Source organism: Salvelinus fontinalis, chromosome 42, assembly GCF_029448725.1.
Source record: "Salvelinus fontinalis isolate EN_2023a chromosome 42, ASM2944872v1, whole genome shotgun sequence".
Classification (NCBI taxonomy): Eukaryota; Metazoa; Chordata; class Actinopteri; order Salmoniformes; family Salmonidae; genus Salvelinus; species Salvelinus fontinalis.
Genome location: NC_074706.1, coordinates 851816 through 871635, shown reverse-complemented (window position 1 = coordinate 871635; position 19820 = coordinate 851816). Strand labels below are relative to the sequence as shown.

The 19820-nt window shown below is 41.2% G+C and overlaps 1 protein-coding gene and 1 long non-coding RNA gene across 2 annotated transcripts; one reads left to right on the top strand and one right to left on the bottom strand.

The window, feature by feature from the left end:
• Nucleotides 1–12074: 12074 nt before the first annotated feature.
• LOC129841332 (uncharacterized) lies at nt 12075–15810 on the top strand. The gene is made up of 4 exons (XR_008757305.1): nt 12075–12673; nt 12908–13062; nt 13757–13857; nt 13979–15810. It is a non-coding gene; the product is annotated as an uncharacterized LOC129841332 (long non-coding RNA).
• A 1189-nt stretch (nt 15811–16999) lies between these two features.
• LOC129841294 (zinc finger protein 324B-like) lies at nt 17000–19690 on the bottom strand. Its single transcript, XM_055909496.1, has 2 exons — nt 18785–19690; nt 17000–18095 (listed from the first exon to the last, which is right to left on the bottom strand). Exons 1-2 carry the CDS (start codon nt 19080–19082, stop codon nt 17032–17034), a joined length of 1362 nt encoding a protein of 453 aa, XP_055765471.1. The 5' UTR covers nt 19083–19690; the 3' UTR covers nt 17000–17031.
• Between the last annotated feature and the right edge of the window lie 130 nt (nt 19691–19820).

Here is a 19820-nt window from a genome sequence, read left to right as displayed (position 1 = left end):
TTGGCGGATGCTTTAGTCCAGGTCTGGGAGGAGATCCCTCAGGAGACCATCCGCCACCTCATCAGGAGCATGCCCAGGCGTTGTATGAAGGTCATACAGGCACGTGGAGGCCACACACACTACTGAGTCTCATTTTGACTTGTTCTAAGGACATTACATGAAAGTTGGAACAGCCTGTAGTGTGGTTTTCCACTTTAATTTTGAGTGTGACTCCAAATCCAGACTTCCATGGGTTGACAAATTTGATTTCCATTGATAATTTTTGTGTGATTTTGTTGTCAGCACATTCAACTATGTAAAGAAAAAAGTATTTAATAAGAATATTTCATTCATTCAGATCTAGGATGTGTTATTTTAGTGTTCCCTTTATTTTTTTGAGCAGTGTATATACAGGGTCAGTTCCAGTACCATATGTGTAGGGATACTGGATCAATAGAGACAGATACAGTTCACACATTTATTACTTCACTCAAGACACACACACACACAGCAGCCAGGAAGTGGACGAGTGAAAGTCTAAGTGATAGTGGTTTCCAGAACAGAGAGAGAAATACACATATCAAATAAAAAATCTGATTTTATTTGTCACACACTTTGTAAACAACAGGTGTAGACTAACAGTGAAATGCTTACTTAGTGGCCCTTCCAAACAATGCAGAGAGAAAAATAGAGAAATAATAGAAAAACAATACTACGAGGAATAAATACACAATGAGTTGGGGGGTATGAGGTAATTGAGGTAGATATGTACATATAGGTAGGTATAAAGTGACTAGGCAACAGGATAGATCATAAACAGTAACAGCAGCATATGTCATAAGTCAAAAGAGTTCAAAAGGCTCAACGCAGATAGTATGACAGGATATTACAATGTGTTATATAGCAGTAAGGCTATAGCAACGCAGTGCTACGGTAGCAAAAAGCAGGAATGTAGAAAATGGAAAGTATTGGCGTAAACATGTAGCACTAAGTAATTAGCAAAGGCCTAATAGGATAAGCATAGCACAGGTTGTAAACACACTATGTACAGAGGGCTAGGCTAACCTAACACACAAACACAGCGGCCATCTTTAAGGCCTTTGCAAACTGCCTGGCTGAAGCACACAGGACTGGATAAATGGACAATGTAACATGATATACTACACCAGGATGTAACAAAGAGACATACACATCGCAGGTGGACATAGACATGTAGTTACATAGTAATACACACTGGGCATAAGTTATATCAGAAGATCCCTGACTCAGCAAAGTCCACAGTAAGGTTGAGCAAGGTTCATGAGGGAGAGGTCACCGGTGACAACCTCTCTGTTGGTGCAGCCAGGGGGTTTGTCTACATGCTGTTGACTCCTGGTGCTGCAGTGAGAGCCTGAGGAGCTTGCCCTCTCAGAGGGCCTTCAGGCGTCCACCCTCCTAGCAACCACCCCTAGCAACCAAACAGAGTGGTCAGGTGTAGAGGTGTGAACAGACAGTATTTAGCCTGGGGTAACTTCTGCTGGGGCTAGAGAGTCTCAAAGTTTGTGCCTCTAACTCCCAAGGTCAGAGAAAGGGTTTGAGAGAGAGTTTTGTACAATCTGTGCCCACATACCGTCTCCTGGCCTGTCCACAAACTGGAACAATTATAGTCTAGACAGAGGTGCTGTCTGTGTAGCACCACAGAGTTAAACTGCCCAGAGGCGCTGTCCATTCAGCAGTGCTGAATCCTGGCCTCGGCCTAAGCTACAGAATATATGAAGACTGTTTAGTGCCAAAAATAAGGGGTTAAATACATGTAATACATGTGAAATATATATATATATAAAAATTAATAATAATGTGTCCTGATCTTTCTTATCTCTAAGATATATAAGCCCTACAATGGAGGTGTCATAACCCATTAAACCTAGCGGTCAAACAGGGAAATGGTTCCAATCGTTTTAACCACCATAAATGGTTCCCATTGGGGATTTTAGAAACACTAAAAGGTCCGTGTTTTGTGTAGGCTTACCCTGGAGTGATGTTTTGATAACCATGTAAATCTCTCTCGGACAAGGTGACTTTTATCAATATATACAGCTGTATTTACTCTCAGATTCGAAAATGCGTACCTATCGCTCCACAAAAGCAGAGTAGGGGAAACATCTACTTGTCTCAGGTCTCAGAGTGAGTGATGTCACAGATTTAAACGTTTCTAGAATAGTGCAATTTGTGGCCATATGGCATAGAGTCTTACAAGCACTGGAGATAGATGTGGTAGGAACATGTGGGTCAGCGCACGTGTGGAGTAGTTGATGTTTCTGTGCATCTGTCTGTTGTATTTTGTCCGCATATGTTTACATTCTTTGGAAAAATGTAATAAAATCTTTGAAAATTCAAAACGCTTCTAGCATGCACCGCTAACTAGCTAACCATTTTACACCGGTTACAAATGTTACTTTCCGCGCAAGGTGCATTGGAAGAATTGAAAATCCAATGTAAAAGGCTATGGAGTTTGCATTGCGAATTATTTGGATGTGATGTGTCCATATATTGTTTATTTTATGCCACCTATCGGTTGTAACTGTTGATCGCTACATCAGTCTATGGCTGAGCTGAGTTGAGCTGTGTCATTTTGTCAGATGACAAGAAATAAACGGCCATCAGAGGCTATCACTTGTGTATTTTGGCTACATTGGTATTTAGACCTACATTTGGCAAACCTTTTTGACAATTACAGTTAATAGCCTTAGCCTATGTCATTCGGGTAGCGCTAGCTGGCCTGACCACATGATATATCTAGCCAGCTAAATCTGATTACCCAAGGTAGCTAATTTGTAGTAACACTGAAGCTAGTGCTTGCTAGCTAACTACCAAAGACAGAGTGGCTTGCAAAAGTATTCACCCCTTGGCATTTTTCCAATTTTCTTGCCTTACAACCTGGAATTAAAATGGATTTTTGGGGGGTTTGTATGATTTGATTTACACAACATGCCTACCACTTTGAAGATGCAAAATATTTTTTATTGTGAAACAAACAAGAAATAAGACAAAAAAACTGAAAACTTGAGCGTGCATAACTATTCACCCCCTCAAGACAATATTTTGTAGAGCCACCTATTGCAGCAATTACAGCTGCAAGTCTCTTGGTGTATGTCGCTATAAGCTTGGCACATCTAGCCACTGAGATTTTTGTCCATTCTTCAAGGCAAAACTGCTCCAGCTCCTTCAAGTTGGATGGGTTCCACTGGTGTACAGCAATCTTTAAGTCATACCACAGAAACTCAATTGGATTGAGGTCTGGGCTTTGACTAGGCCATTCCAAGACATTTAAATGTTTCCCCTTAAACCTCTCGAGTGTTGCTTTAGCAGTATGCTTAGGGTCATTGTCCTGCTGGAAGGTGGACTTCTGTCCCAGTCTCAAATCTCTTGGAGACTGAAACAGGTTTCCCTCAAGAATTTCCCTGTATTTAGCGCCATCCATCATTCCTTCAAATTCTGACCAGTTTCCCAGTCCCTGCCGATGAAAAACATCCTCACAGCATGATGCTGCCACCACCACCATGCTTCACTGTGGGGATGGTGTTATCGGGTTGATGAGAGGTGTTGGGTTTGCACCAGACATAGCATTTTCCTTGATAGCCAAAAAGCTCAATTTTTGTCTCAAGTGACCAGAGTACCTTCTTCCATATGTTTGGGGAGTCTCCCACATGCCTTTTGGCGAACACCAAACTTGTGTGCTTATTTTTTTCTTAAGCCCAGCTTTGTGGAGTGTACGGCTTAAAGTGGTCCTTTGGACAGATACTCCAATCTCCGCTGTGCAGCTTTGCAGCTCCAGGGTTATCTTTGATCTCTTTGTTGCCTCTCTGATGAATGCCCTCCTTGCCTGCTCCATGAGTTTTGGTGGGCGGCCCTCTCTTGGCAGGTTTGTCGTGGTGCCATATTCTTTCAAAGTTTTAATAATGAATTTAATGGTGCTCTGCGGAATGTTCAAAGTTTCTGATCTTTTTTTATAACCCATCCCTGAACTGTACTTCTCCACAACTTTGTCCCTGAACTGTTTGGAGAGCTTCTTGGTCTTCATGGTGCCGCTTGCTTGGTGGTGCCCCTTGCTCAGTGGTGTGGCAGACTCTGGGGCCTTTCAGAACAGGTGTATATATACTGAGATCATGTGACAGATCATGTGACACTTAATGAATACTCAGGGAGAAAAAGGTGTAGATTCACTCACAGAGCATGGCAGGTGTTTATTTCGCCTTCGCAGAAGGAAGGAATCATGGTCACAGGCAGGTAATGGTCATACACAGGTAGGCAAACAGGCAGGTGAATCTAAACTAGGACTGAAGGCTATAACTGGTTCTCACAAACAAGCTAGGAAAAGGCTTAGTAGAATCAAAACGAACAATACCTCACAAAGGCACAAACAGAATGAACTGAACTAAATAAGCAGCTGATGAGACCAGGTGAGTAACTAACACAGGTGAAATCAATGAACAAAAATGAAAGACAGGGCTACGTTCAAGAACACAAAGAAACAGGGCCACGTTCAAGAACACAACGAAACATAAAACAAGGTTGACTAAGAAAATAAAAACAAATCCTTACAGATTGCACACAGGTGGACTTTTTAAAACTAATTATGTGACTTCTGATGGTAATTGGTTGCACCAGATCTTATTTAGGGGCTTCATAACAGAGGGGGTGAATACATATGTACGCACCACTTTTCCAATAATAAAAAAAACATTAAACACATTTTTTTTCACTTCAGCAATTTGGACTATTTTGTGTAGGTCCATTACATGAAATCCAAATAAAAAAATTCATTTAAATTACAGGTTGTAATGCAACAAAATAGGAAAATGCCAATGGGGATGATTACTTTTCAAGGCACTGTATTGTAGTTAACATTACCCCTTGCTAGTTGACAAGTTATCATAGTTTACATTTTTGGTTTAGCTTATGTTGATTGTCTAGCTAGCTAACATTAGCCACCTCAAAATGATCTAGCCTGCTCAGGGCCACGTAGCTAGCTAGTCATTTCATTATAGCATCATAAAGTAATGACAGCCCAAGTGACAAGCTAAGTTGCTAACCTTAGCTAGCTAGATAAATTGGCTAGATAGATAGATAAATAGATAGATAGATAGATAGATAGATAGATAGAGTTGACGTCGGAAGTTTACATACACTTAGGTTGGAGTCCTGAAAACTTGTTTTTCAACCACTCCACAAATTTCTTGTTAAACTTCTTCAGGCTGCAGGGTGAATATTGAAAAAACTGGAAAATATGTGCACATTTTCAAACGGCCTCTTAAGAAATTTTTGATTTTACAATATGCATATATTTACTACTGTTGGATAGATAACAGTCTATAGTTTCTAAAGACGTTTGAATTATTTCTCTAAGTGGAACAGAACTATTTTTACAGCCATTTTCCCAGACGAATTGAGATTTCCAAAATGCGATGTGTCTCTTCAAGACCTTGTCTATACAAGGTCATGACACTTAGGACCGTAGAAACACGTCATACGCCTTCATCTGGGTGTAATGCGGAAGTGAGAGTTGAAAGGAGTCGAATATCTCTTCCATGGACTGAATACCACATCTTCTTGTGAGACCTGCGCAGTTAAAAAAAAATTCCGGGCACGAGGCAGAATCTGGACTCGGCTCATGGAAGACGCTCGTTTAAGGTGAATATGACCTCTAGCTACGATATTATTTGATACATGTCACAAAATCATCCTAAAGTATGTTTTTTCAATATACTTTAATTATATTATTGCAATTTATTCTGGACATTAGACGTGATGCTTTGGAAGAATCTTTTGAAGAAAGACAGATTAGCGCCGCACGGCCGTTGTGCTTGCTAACCAAAGAGGGAAATATTTCGTTCTGGAACCCAACTAAAGACTGTACTGGACATTGGACCCCGTTACAACATTCTGATGGAAGATCAACAAAGATAAGGACCCAATTTGGGATGCTTTTTCATTTATCTGTCGAACTGTGCTATGCTAGCGCTTGACTAGAATCAATGCTGCCGTATGCTAGCTAATGTTGTAAGCTAATATAACGATATATATTGTGTTTTCGCTGTAAAACACTTCAAAAATCGGAAATATTGGCTCTATTCACACGATATTTGTCTTTCATTAGCTATCCACCATATGTTTTTCTGAAATGTTTTATGAGGTGTAATTAGTAGTTGACGTTGGTGTCTGTATTTTCTCTGGCTACTCCCGGTCGATTTCAGACTGTAGCTAGGATGTAGCTATGATGGGAGCTGCAATGTAAAACTGATTTATAGCTAAAATATGCACATTTTTTGAACAAAACATAGATTTATTGTGTAACATGTTATAGGACTGTCATCTGAGGTAGTTTTTTCTAGGTTCTTTAGGTTGGTTCTAGGTTAGTTCGGTTGGCTTGTGCATGCTACTTGAATCATAATTCATACATCATAATCATAATCATACGTGTCTGTCCACTTTTGTATTTGGTGGTGAGCTAACATAAATATATGTGGTGTTTTCTCTGTGAAACATTTAAAAAATCGGACATGTTGGCTGGATTGACAAGATGTTTATCTTTCAAATGCTGTATTGGACTTGTTAATGTGTGAAAGTTAAATATTTTAAAAAAATAGATTTTGAATTTCGCGCCCTGCAGCTGTTGTCATTTTCGTTCCGACGTCGGGCTTACAGCCCAAACAGGATAACAAACTATAGTTTTGGCAAGTCGGTTAGGACATCTACTTTGTGCATGACACAAGTAATTTTTCAACAATTGTTTACAGACAGATTATTTCACTTATAATTCACTGTATCACAATTCCAGTGGGTCAGAATTTTACATACATTAAGTTGACTGTGCCTTTAAACAGCTTGGAAAATTCCAGAAAATTATGTCATGGCTTTAGAAGCTTCTGATAGGCTAATTGACATCAATTTAGTCAATTGGAGGTGTACCTGTGGATGAATTTAAAGGCCTACCTTCAAACTTAGTGCCTCTTTGCTTGACATCATGGGAAAATCAAAAGAAATTAGCCAAGAAATTGCCAAAATATTGTAGACCTCCACAAGTCTGGTTCATCCTTGGGAGCAATTTCCAAACGCCTGAAGGTACCACGTTCATCTGTACAAACAATAGTACGCAAGTATAAACACCATGGGACCACGCAGCCATCATACTTCTCAGGAAGGAGACGCATTCTGTCTCCTAGAGATGAACGTACTTTTGTGCGAAAAGTGCAAATCAATCCCAGAACAACAATCCCTTGTGAAGATGCTGGAAGAAACAGTTACAAAAGTATCTATATCCACAGTAAAACGAGTTCTATATTGACATAACCTGGAAGGCCGCTCAGAAAGGAAGAAGCCAACTTCACATGGGGACAAAGATCATACTTTTTGGAGAAATGTCCTCTTTTCTGATGAAACAAAAATAGAACTGTTTGGCAATAATGACCATCATTATGTTTGGAGGAAAAAGGTGGATGTTTGCAAGCCGAAGAACACCATCCCAACCGTGAAGCACGGGGTGGCAGCATCATGTTGTGGGGGTGCTTTCCTGCAGGAGGGACTGGTGCGCTTCACAAAATAGATGGCATCATGAAGTAGGAAAATGAGGTGGATATATTGAAACAACATCTCAAGACATCAGTCAGGAAGTTAAAGCTTGGTCGCAAATGGGTCTTCCAAATGGACAATGACCCCAAGCATACTTCCAAAGTTGTGGCAAAATGGCTAAAGGACAACAAAGTCAAGATATTGGAGTGGCCATCACAAAGCCCTGTCCTCAATCCCATAGAAAATGTGTGGGCAGAACTGAAAAGTGTGTGTGCGAGCAAGGAGGCCTACAAACCTGACTCAGTTACACCAACTCTGTCAGGAGGAATGGAACAAAATTCACCCAACTTACTGTGGGAAGCTTGTGGAAGGCTACCCAAAACGTTTGTCCCAAGTTAAACAATTTTAAAGGCAATGCTACCAAATACAAATTGAGTGTATGTAAACTTCTGACCCACTGGGAATGTGATGAAAGAAATAAAACCTGAAATAAATAATTCTCTCTGCTATTATTCTGAAATTTCACATTATTAAAATAAAGTGGTGATCCTAACTGAACTAAGACAGGGAATTTTTACTAGGATTAAATGTCAGGAATTGTGGAAAACTGAGTTTAAATGTATTTGGCTAAGGTGTATGTAAACTTCCGATTTCAACTGTAGATAGAAGTATTGATGCTCTTCTGAATTATGGTAATTCATGTCAGATAATACACATTATTTATTCTGTCTCCAGAATCAAATGCAAAGATAAATGGCTATATCTTCTTCTTCTATTATTATTATTGTTATTGTTATTATTATTTGTATTTGGTATTCCAGTTTTTATAGCCTTAACAGCACTGTGTCAATTTACACTGTATAGCAGAGTCGTTAATGTGATTTAAAAAATGTATTTCTATGATTCTAGCTAGATAACGAGGCATCTGAATTTACACCTCAGTGCAGTCCAGACTGTCATTTCTTACTACTACAGGACAGTCCTCTTGGCTTTACAATCATTCATGCGTATCAAGAATATATGAATTAAACCGTATTGCTGTATTATATTTTGATTCACAGTAGCACCATTATGTATTGTGATTTACTGCTATGTATGCATTGAATTATTCTACACTTTCTCTGTCCTTGTGTGGTAATTGCACATGACAGGTTGGTTGTAACCAGCAGTGCAAGCTTGTAGCCTTGTCCATCTTCTTAAAGCAGGAAAAGAGAGAGCAGTAAAAGGATATCATCTTCTGCCACATCAACTGTATCAACCTAACATATTATTTCACACTAGGTTTTATTACTAAAAGCTACACATTTAAAAGGATTAAAAAGATACATGTTTTCTATGGATTAAAGGAGAGCAATGAGACCTGAGAGGTCTACACGGTGAGGGTATGATCTTTGACCCTCTGTAACTTTATCATTCATCATTAGTTCATTACCCGGATTATCCGTAATCATGGTAGCACCCACATTAATATAGAAGTGTTAAGAAACCTGTTTGATTCTTATTTGCAAAAAGTGACTCAAAAATGACACAATACACTATTTACCATTCATTTCTATTGGGCACAAAATAATCTGAAACACAACCTAAACGAATTGCATATGCATCCAACAAGTTTGTAGAGTCAAGCTTGATGTAGTCATTTCATGCTAAGAATATGGGACCAAATACTATAAAGTAGTCAAAAATACTTTATTGGACTACTTTATTGATTAGAATCTTTAGGGGTGTCAATCATTTTGACCCTTAACTTTTTGAGAAAAATAAACATTACTTGTTAAACAAAATATCTTTCTCTGAGCAATTGTATTAGTATGAAATAATATAACTGTGCAATTTTTTTGAGCATACAATATAGCTCAGTATTTTAGTTATTTATTTTACACTGTCGTTTTTGCTCATCTTTATCAAGGCTGTCAATAATTTTGGTACCAGACAGAAGAGATGGTAGACCTGTCGACTATTTTGAAGGAGGTTTGTGCAGGAAATAAGGTTCAAGTTGACAAGATTGACAGTGATGTCACTCAAGTATAGTGATGTCACTCAAGTATATTCTTCTTACCTGCTACAGATATTTTCATGCTTCGATTTAGTGCAAAGATTCTCAACAGTACCGAACCATCATTACATTTAGCACACTGGATCAGGAGTTTACTGTATCACCAATCAAGTTACTTTATTATCTTTGACAGTCAGTCTTTGTTGTCAAGTTACATACAGTATGAACACAATATCAAATGCTCATATTTGGCTGTTGATCTCCTACATGGGTCCCAAAAGATAATCAAGGATCTTTTCAGTGGTTCAACCAGCTGTTACTCAAAATCTCCTCGACCAATCAGATTCATTAAGAGAGACGAGAGCCCCGGTGGTGTCTTTTGCCATTGCATCCTCACTGGTTAAGCCTACCCAACCCTCAATATCCACTTGGAGCAAGGGTGAAGTGTAAAATCTATTGTCTGGACATTATAATGACCCATGTTTGTAGTCCTGGAGCTCCTGAACATGTTGATGTACAGAGTAAACAAATCTGTAGGAAGCTGAAAGGAAAGGGGGAGTCTAACAGGGTGAAGATAGCCCTGTGTTGCTATTGCATTGAATATGCTCCTGGATAGATTTCACTTTGTCTGGTTACTTTCAGGTTAACGAAGTGATTAAGCAGACCTGTTCCCCTTTCTATAAAAGAAGAGCACGTGTTGTGTTCTGGACACAAGCTGGATCAGGGAGAGGCTGCTGCTGGACCCCAAGTTGACAACTGGAACGGTTGAGTTTTTACTGAATTGTTGGATGAGCATTTTGATAAACTAAGAGTAAAGGCAATTGTTGTTTGTTTCCTTGTTGTGACAGCTTGGAGGCCAACAAAGTAGAAGCACAAGCGGTTATTGAATTGTTTAGCTGTATTATGATCTGTGCATTTGAAGGGGAAGGCTAATATTTGACCATTGAGCTTTACTTTCTGTAGTTATGTTGTATTTGCCTGTGGGCCTGGTTCACTGTTTGCTGTGTTCAACTAAACTAACTGAGTGATGTGTGATATCTCTCCACTGAATCTATCCATTGTGTACCTAACCTAAATAACAACCTGCAACTAGGTGCATTAAAGGGACAGTTCACTCAAATTGCAAAATAACATACTGGTTTCCTTACCCTGTAAGCAGTCTATGGACAAGGTATGACAGCCATCCATGTTTTGGTTCATTATCCCTGGCACTGTTTCCAAATGCTAATGTTTGACCATGACTTGAATGAGATTTGTGCCACAAATGCAAAAACGTTAGCAACTGGTTAGCGACTGGAAACCAAAGCATAGATTGCTGTCATACCGTGTCATAGACTGCTTACAGGGTAAGGAAACCAATGTGTAGTTTAGTCATTTGGGTGAAGAATCCCTTTAAGTAAGCTCCTGAATTTTGGAGTTTGTATACAGCCTTTCATGCTTATCCACATGAGTCGATGCAACTTGTAATAACTATTTTAAAGTCTTGTAATAAACGTGTAATATGTTTAATTCCGTGTCTGATCTGTTTCCACGACCATGTATCCACTTGACGTCTTCATTGACTCTGTCCTGTCCAACAAGAATCTGTTTGTTAAAGGAGTTCTGGAAACGCCCTGAATTTGCTTGCGGCTGTTACGTACGACATTAATATGTCAACAGCTAGCCTTTCTTTTCCATTTTCCCTCTATGGATCTTCCTGGTATGATAGTTCCCTGTCCATCGTCACAAATAGCTTACAGAGACAGTGGTAACCATGGAGATGTCCGGGGACATTGTTTATACCAATGAAGATGTTTTCTGGGAACCGTTTGGAGTTGACAACCATAACTATGTCTTTGAAGAGTCCATGTGTGAACCTCCAGATGTGTCTACTTACTACCAGACTGGGAATGAAGTGACCCCAAGAAGCACACCACAACCTGGCTACTCAGGTAAGGGGGGCACGCACACGCACGCACGTACGTACGTTCCATCCTTGTATCCCTTATATTATAATCAAACAGTTCATATTACTGTAGTTAATAGAAAGTCCTTCTCTGGTCAGGTTCTGATAGCTCATGGAAAAGACCCTTCCTAGTTGCTGCAGTGTGTCTGGGGCTGCTGTGTGTTCTACTGGCTGGGATCATTGGCTTGTCAGTCTCCTGTAAGTTTGACAAGTACAATTGTGCTTATCATTTATTTCTAGGTAACAAGTATGAAATGGGTTATAAAGCGACCATTGCTTCATCTGTTTTTAGATCACGTTCACATTGGCAACTTATAGACAGACAAAGACAATCTTCAGAATTTGCTTTCTGGTCAATGAGTTGATATTTATTTTCTTTGTAGAATATTGATTAAATTCATTGTGATTTCACCTTGTCAATAACTGTGTTTTTTTGTTCACCTTTTTGGTCTCTGGATATGCTGCTAATATTCTCAACAACAGATCTGTTTGTTTTAAAAAATAAATACAAAATCCTATTTCCCTATGTAATAAAGACCAATAAATAATATGGAGTGACTGCAGTTCTGGATTTTCTGGAACCCAACTTGCTGTTGCTAAAAAATACGGAGATTTCTGCGCATGCGGGATCCACTAGCCTACCTGCTTCAATTGCTGCTCGGTGACTCCACTGCCGCTTGTACACATAACAGCTTGAACAAACGTAGGTCTTTGTCTGTTGGAACAGTAGGCCATTGCAAACATAGGTATGACACAAACAGTTTGTCTAGCAATTTCATTTTTTCAGGAGGGGAATGATATGCAGCTATTAAGGCAATCTATGTGTGGTTTACACAGCATATCAAACATGCAAGAAACAGACAGGCAGTCAATAGCGATTTAAATGTTCTTTTTTCATCATCATCATTGCAAGCATTGGCTGAACAGAAGGCAGACTGCTGGCTATATGTTATCATACCTATACTGATTACATCTCACACAAAACGCTACTTGTGTTGCCCCAGTGCAATCGGAAGACTGCGTCCTGCTTGTGCTAGCTGTGGCAATATCCATTACAACAGACAGAAGGATGTAGCCTTCAAATTGATTTTTAGAACGTCATATATTTTGGGAAAGTTTGTTCAAATCTCAACTGATCAGAAATATGAGGCAGAGAGACAGGCTACATCATCACATGATCCAATTGGTTGATGGTTCAGAAGAGGGTGAGTAAAGTGAAAAACATTGAACGTGTGTGTACAACAACATATGAGCAGAACGTGATTCCGCTCATTAAGATTTGAGAGAGAAGCTTTCAGAGGGGTAGGACAGGGTCAAGGGCGAAAACCCCGTAATCGTAGCCTCGGCCTAAATTATCATATTTCTAACATAATAAAGATAACTAGGTGTATAGGTCCTGAAATTGATTGATTGTATTGCAATGCAATGTGTTGTTAAAGTTCAGTTAACAGCGAAAACCTGTACCGAAGGATGGCTGAAGTTTGGCTGCAGCTGTTACTACAACTCCACTGTGAAGAACACCTGGAATTACGCCAGAAAGGACTGTCTGAGCAGAGGAGCAGACCTGGTGATCATTAACAGCGAAGATGAACAGGTAAGAGAGAGTGTATTCGAGGGAAAACATATGTTATTAAATCACTTTTAAATCAAAGGTGAAGTATTTCAAGACCTCAGTTGACAAGAAGCTTCCCTTCCTGTTGGGGGGATGCAGAGATCTGTGGGTTGGCAGGGTACTACATTGCTGCCTGCCATGAGATCAACCAACCTGCGCTTGTCTTCTATGCCATTGTGTTGTTATTGTTAACCCTATTGTCCGTTGTACGTATGTTTATTTTCTTAATGATTTCCATTTAAAATACAGCCCCATCCCTCCACCATTGGTTATTTTTGCTACTGATTGTCATTGATGTTAATATTCTCAATGAATCGTATGCTTTGGCAATATGAACATTGTTATGTCATGCCAATAAAGCAATTCAAAATGCTGTAAGAGAGAGAGAGAGAGAAGGGGTGAGATGGATATGATCAATCTTCATTGAAGATATAATATTTTATTTTTTACACACACTACCGTTCAATGTTTGGGGTCACTTAGAAATGTTTTTTTTTTTTTTTTGTCCATTAAAATAACATCAAATTGATCAGAAATACAGTGTAGACATTGTTAATGTTGTAAATGACTATTGTAGCTATAGCTATTGTAGAAAATAGTAAACATAAAGAGAAACCCTTGAATGAGTAGGTGTGTCCAAACGTTTGACTGGTGTTATATATCTTCCTAAACAAAGGTATTTCTCACTACATTTGATCAATGGATCTGGATTGGTCTGACGGACAGAGAGACACAGGGAACCTGGAAATGGGTGGACGGCACACCACTGACCAAAGCGTAATATATACAACTACTCTTATAGAAAGCCTCTGAACAATTCAAGTTGAAAACATTGATATTTTTCAGGATTATGTTTTTACCATAGAGTCTAACAGTATGACTGGTGTTTACCCTGTAGGTTCTGGTGGTGGTCAGAACCTGATTCTGCCGCTGGAGAGAAGGACTGCGCTATGATGTATAGCGGTGTACAAAATATTCCTCTACACGCATGGAATTACTTTAGGTGTGACTTGAAATTGGAATGGATTTGTGAGGTGTTTTTTTCTTAACAATACCATAACAACATTGTGTATTCTCAAACAAACACACACACACACCTTAAACTTGTCATGCCATATAATGCTTGTGATATAGTCACAAGAAAGTTTATTTTCGGTTTTATAGCAGCTTCTAGTGGTCAATATGAGTAATGGTAATTTTCCTTTATTTATCTATGCCAGGGCTGGCCAACCCTGTTCCGGAGAGCTGTTCCTTCCTGTAGGTTTTCGTTTCAACCCCAGTTGTAACTACATTGATTCAGTTTATCAACCAGCTAACTAATAGAATCACGTGTACTACATTAGGGTTGGAGTGAAATCCTACAGGACAGCTAGCCAGACAGTTTTAGAGGAATGATTCAATACATTTTTCAAATGAACTGCCAATATGGCAACATTCCATTCCAACAACGCAGTCAATCCACAGCAACATGCTGGCTGATGACGGGACTTAGATAAGTTGTAAATGCAACAAGTACTGATACTGTATCATATAATAGCACTCACAGCTTTCCAAGAAAACTAAATCTGATACATTTATGGTCTGTTTACATATATTTGGGAGGCTATATGTTCAGAAAATTGGTATAAACCTGTATTAAATGTATTTATAATTATATTGCAATATTTTAGATTGACTATAATTTCATTACACAACTTCTGATATGCCTTACTTTTATTCTCTTGCTGAAGTAAAAGCAGGAAATGCATCACCTACTGTATGCCTCTACTGCCATTCATTTCAATTCGACTGGTTTTGGATTTCTCCCTGACCAAGATGGCTGCCATTTGGCCCCAGTATGGAACTTTGCAGTTTTATGACAGAGCCCATCTAGTAATTTCATAGGATATCTATATATACAGTCAAGTAGAAATCTTAGGTCCCATTCCACAGCTAAGGCGAGGCAACAACCAATGGTTGCGTGCCACGCCATCGAATGTGTCATCGACTGACAAATTTCTGTAACATACCGTATGATGCGGTTAGCTGATACGTCAAATACCTTTCCAGGCGTTTTAAGATCTGTCAAGCGTCAGCAGCATCTAAGCTCTGGAACGCGTACATTTGTTTTCCAAGAGATATACATTACACTGCACATTTCTCATCACAACTACAAACATATTAACAACGTTATATTTACCAGTAGTAGTAAAAAAAAGCCTACCTTTAACTTAATACTGTGGACACAAACCACACAATCAGCATTGTCCAGGAGTGGTCTGTTTGCAGGACCAGAGGTAGTAGTCTCTTTAAATGCCTGTTTATGTGTTTGTGAGTCCAAAATGGTGCCCTATCACCTATATAGTGCACTACTTTTGACCAGAGCCCTATGGGTCCTGGTCAGTGAAATAGCACCCTATCCCTACTTTTGACCATAAAAGTAGAATACCAGCATACCACTACACCAGGGAAGAAAATATACCCGACACAGTACTGAATCAAATAAATGACACAAATCAGACACAAAATGACACACTTGACTGCTTTAATTTGGACTTAAAAACCACAAACAAATCCTCGGCCTGCATCTAATTTAGTCCAAAACTATTTCTTCAGTCACCCCATTTACTTATAAAATAAAACTATTGTATCCATCCCTTGTATGTTATACTTCCAATGGGAACAGTGCACAGCTATGATTTTGATTTCACAATGCAACCATGCTGTATGTTCTCATACAAATCTTTGTTCATAAAGATTTTTTTTTTTTATCCACTTTGTTTTTGTATGAACTATCTCCATTCACAAGCAATATTGACCTTATTCACTCAGCAGCCATTGTTCATTGACCAAGGTATTTTTTTATGTTACATTTTATAGGGTGTACATATTCGATTACATGTTGTATAGGCCTACATTTGATTTGGGACACTCAGAAGAACATGGATAGAGCATTGTCATGTGCTCAGATTTTAAAAGACAAGCATTAATTAGCTACCACACTAGCCATCTATGGTAGAACATTCATCTGAGAACTAGGTCTAGAGAAACTTCAATTCACTTATAGAAATGTAAATGACTATACATTATTATAAAAACTGTAGACAACACCATGGGGGAAAACACAGCGTATCTATCCTACATCATGTTAAACTTCATATCAACAGTATTGATATAAAGGAATAACAAACTATATAGTATTTATGCAATAACATGGGTCAAATTAACAAACAACACCCCTGGCGCACACTCCTCCCCACACCCACCCACACACACTCCTCCCCACACCCACCCACACACACTCCTCCCCACACCCACCCACACACACTCCTCCCACACACACTCCTCCCCACACCCACTCCTCCCCACACACTCCTCCCCACACCCACTCCTCCCCACACACTCCTCCCCACACCCACTCCTCCCCACACCCACTCCTCCCCACACCCACACCCACTCCTCCCCACACCCACACACTCCTCCCCACACCCACCCACACACACTCCTCCCCACACCCACCCACACACACTCCTCCCCACACCCACCCACACACACTCCTCCCCACATCCACCCACACACACTCCTCCCCACACCCACTCCTCCCCACACCCACACACACTCCTCCCCACATCCACCCACACACACTCCTCCCCACATCCACCCACACACACTCCTCCCCACATCCACCCACACACACTCCTCCCCACATCCACACACTCTCCTCCCCACATCCACCCACACACACTCCTCCCCACACCCACTCCTCCCCACATCCACACACTCTCCTCCCCACACCCACACACACTCCTCCCCACATCCACACACACTCCTCCCCACATCCACACACTCTCCTCCCCACATCCACACACACTCCTCCCCACACCCACACCCCTTCCCACCCATACACTCCACCCCACACCCACCCACATACACACACACACACACACACACACACACTCCTCCCCACCCACGTCATATATCATTCTCCATGTGAATCCTCTGGTGCCTCTTAAGGTTGCACTTCTGTGTGAAGCGTTTGCTGCAGTCCGAGCAGCTGTAGGGTCTCTCCCCAGTGTGAACGCGCCGGTGGGCCTTCAGGTTGCTTAACTTAGTGAAGCTCCGGCCACACAGGGCGCAGATGAACGGTCTCTCCCCCGTGTGTGTCTGCTGGTGGGCCTTAAGGCTACTGGGATGGGGGAAGACCTTACCACACACTGGGCAGCGGAGGGCCAGCCTCCCAGGGTGGTGATGCTGGTGGTTCCCTTGTTGTTGGGTTGGGGTTTGGGAGGAGGTGAGCCCTCCCTGGGCGGTCCCCCTGTTGTACATCGGGTAGCCGCCCCGCTTGGCAGCATCCCTGTATACTCTCATGCGCGGCAGGGTTTGAGCGCTGGGCTTATATTTGGAAAGAATCCTGTAGTTTAGAGAGCTGAAGACATGACAGCCTGATGAGGAGGAGGAGACAGAGGCCCCCGCTGTGCTGGGATTGGTTGGGGAAGCGAAATCTCTAGCTAGCTGCTTCGCCTCTGCCGATTCAGAGGACGACAGAGGCTCTCTTACCAGTCGTAGGTTCGACTGAGCTTGTCTGTGAACGTCAGTATCCGTGTCTAATATTCTACGGCCTATCCACACCGGTGAGGCTCTACTCCTCGTTCTGTCACCATCATTGCTGGGTCCTCTGCTCTGGTTCTGAGATGGCCCTGCTAGTCTGGGTGTCTGGGTGACCTGTTGGGCCTCTGGGTCCGCAGAGGGAAACCCAATAGAGTCTCCTGTAATCTGAACGAGTGTGTGTGAGTCTAGCTGCTCCTCTGTGTAGGTGTGAGCTGCAGACGGCTGTATGGCCACCTTGATTCTCCACGGCTCCATGTCCTCCTCCCCTTCCTCCTCCTTAACACTGCCTACCACCGAAGGACTGGGAGCTGGAGGAGTTGGTTTATCTGCTACCTGTGACGACTCCACTGTTTCCTGTCCACAGCTTCTCCACCTGACCTCTGGCTCCTCCTCCAGCTTCAGGTCACACCCGCTCAGCTGAAGCACACCTGAGGAGACAGGTGACAACCAGTGAGACAGCAGGGCCATGTTCGGTAAGAACACTTTGTAGAACGTTGCAGATAGAAATGCCTAAATGACTCGAACTATCGTGATTCCTTATTCTATATACCAGAGGTATGCTTGTTCTACATCATATATTTCTATCTGAACTCTGGCCAACATTGTGTGCTGCTGAACCAGGCCCAGGAGAGGCATTCAACTAGTGTGCCGGTGTATTCATAAGTGGCACAATGTAGAAAAACCGATGTTGTAGTTCATGGCATGTCTCTCTGCTGCCCTACTAAAAAAGAATGAACTACAACTTCATTTTGAAAACAGAATGGAACTCAAGAGCTTTTACCTCATGTTCCAGAGCATTTGGAGTAAACGGACGGTGCAAAACGTTTTGCTACGGTGTGCAACTCATGAACGCACTACTAATGAGACAACAGCATAACATACACCCCCTGAACTCAAAGTATAATGTCTCAAAAGGTATAGGCTAATTGGTTATATTGTGGTTGAGGGAACCAACCTTAGGCTGGGGAAGAACAGTGGTAGATGAGCATAGCTATTTATAAACTGTCATAGGGAGAAGCAACCCATTTTGGAAACAGTTGCAATACCTACACATTCACCATTTAACCCTTGGTTATACCTAAAAGTATTTTGTGACTCAAAGGAAGCCCCCACTTACTGTCCTGTACACCTGGAGGTATGTCGTCTGTTTCCTCATTGTAGACATCTGTCCTGCCACAGTCTCCACACCTGGCCCTCTGACTGACATCCTTCAGCTGACTCTCTGCCCGCTGCAGCAGGGTCCGCAGAGACTCCACTTCCAGGTGGCTCCGTGTCACTTCCTGTTGACCACGTCTTACCTCCTCCAGGAAGCCGTCCTCCACCAACCTGGTGATCTCATACATGGCTGACTTTAGGACCGTCTCCATGACTCCCGAGAGCTGGGTCTGGAAGGTGAGGACGAGGTTCTCCGACATACTGCTTGTGTGTGTGTGTGTGTCTTTTTCACAGATCAATTCACAGTGGGATCTGTCCCAAACATCTGTGCTTGTCAGGACTGTGTGTGTGTGTGTGATCCTAAAGTGAATCTCTTCAGATAGCCCTATTATTCATAATAAGTTGGTAGAAATATGCCATGTCTATCACGTATCTGTTTCTCTAACCAATAAGAGTGACAGCTCCTCCAGCTAGCTAGCAACCAAGTGGCGAAGACCGTCCAGCGCAGAAGCGTGCAACATAGGTTCAATAAAACGGTCACATCGCAAAATTCGACTAGGTAACAAACAAGGTATCAGACAAAAAATGGGGTCGTATCAGGCTTGCTAAAAAAAAAAAAAGCTAGCTAGCTAACATGATACCGGTACTAGCCTTGTTACAAGTCAATAATGAGATATTTTGCAACATACAGTACTATTGATTACAAACGTTATTACCAAAAGGCTGACATCACCTCATGAGCATGGGGTAGTTGTCTCCAGATTTTTGTTAAAATTGAAGAAATCGAAAAAACATGCTAATCGACGATGGATTCCGGAAATTCGATTGTTTTCAATCGCACGTCACCCTTCTGCTGTACGGTGGCCCTGCGTGATCAATGTCCGCAAGGTAAGGGAACGTTTTATGAAACGCGTTAATAGAAACAAGTGAAACCTTTCGTTTGCGCCAAATTATACATATTTGTTACTTCGATAATTACTTCACTTCGTCTATGGTGA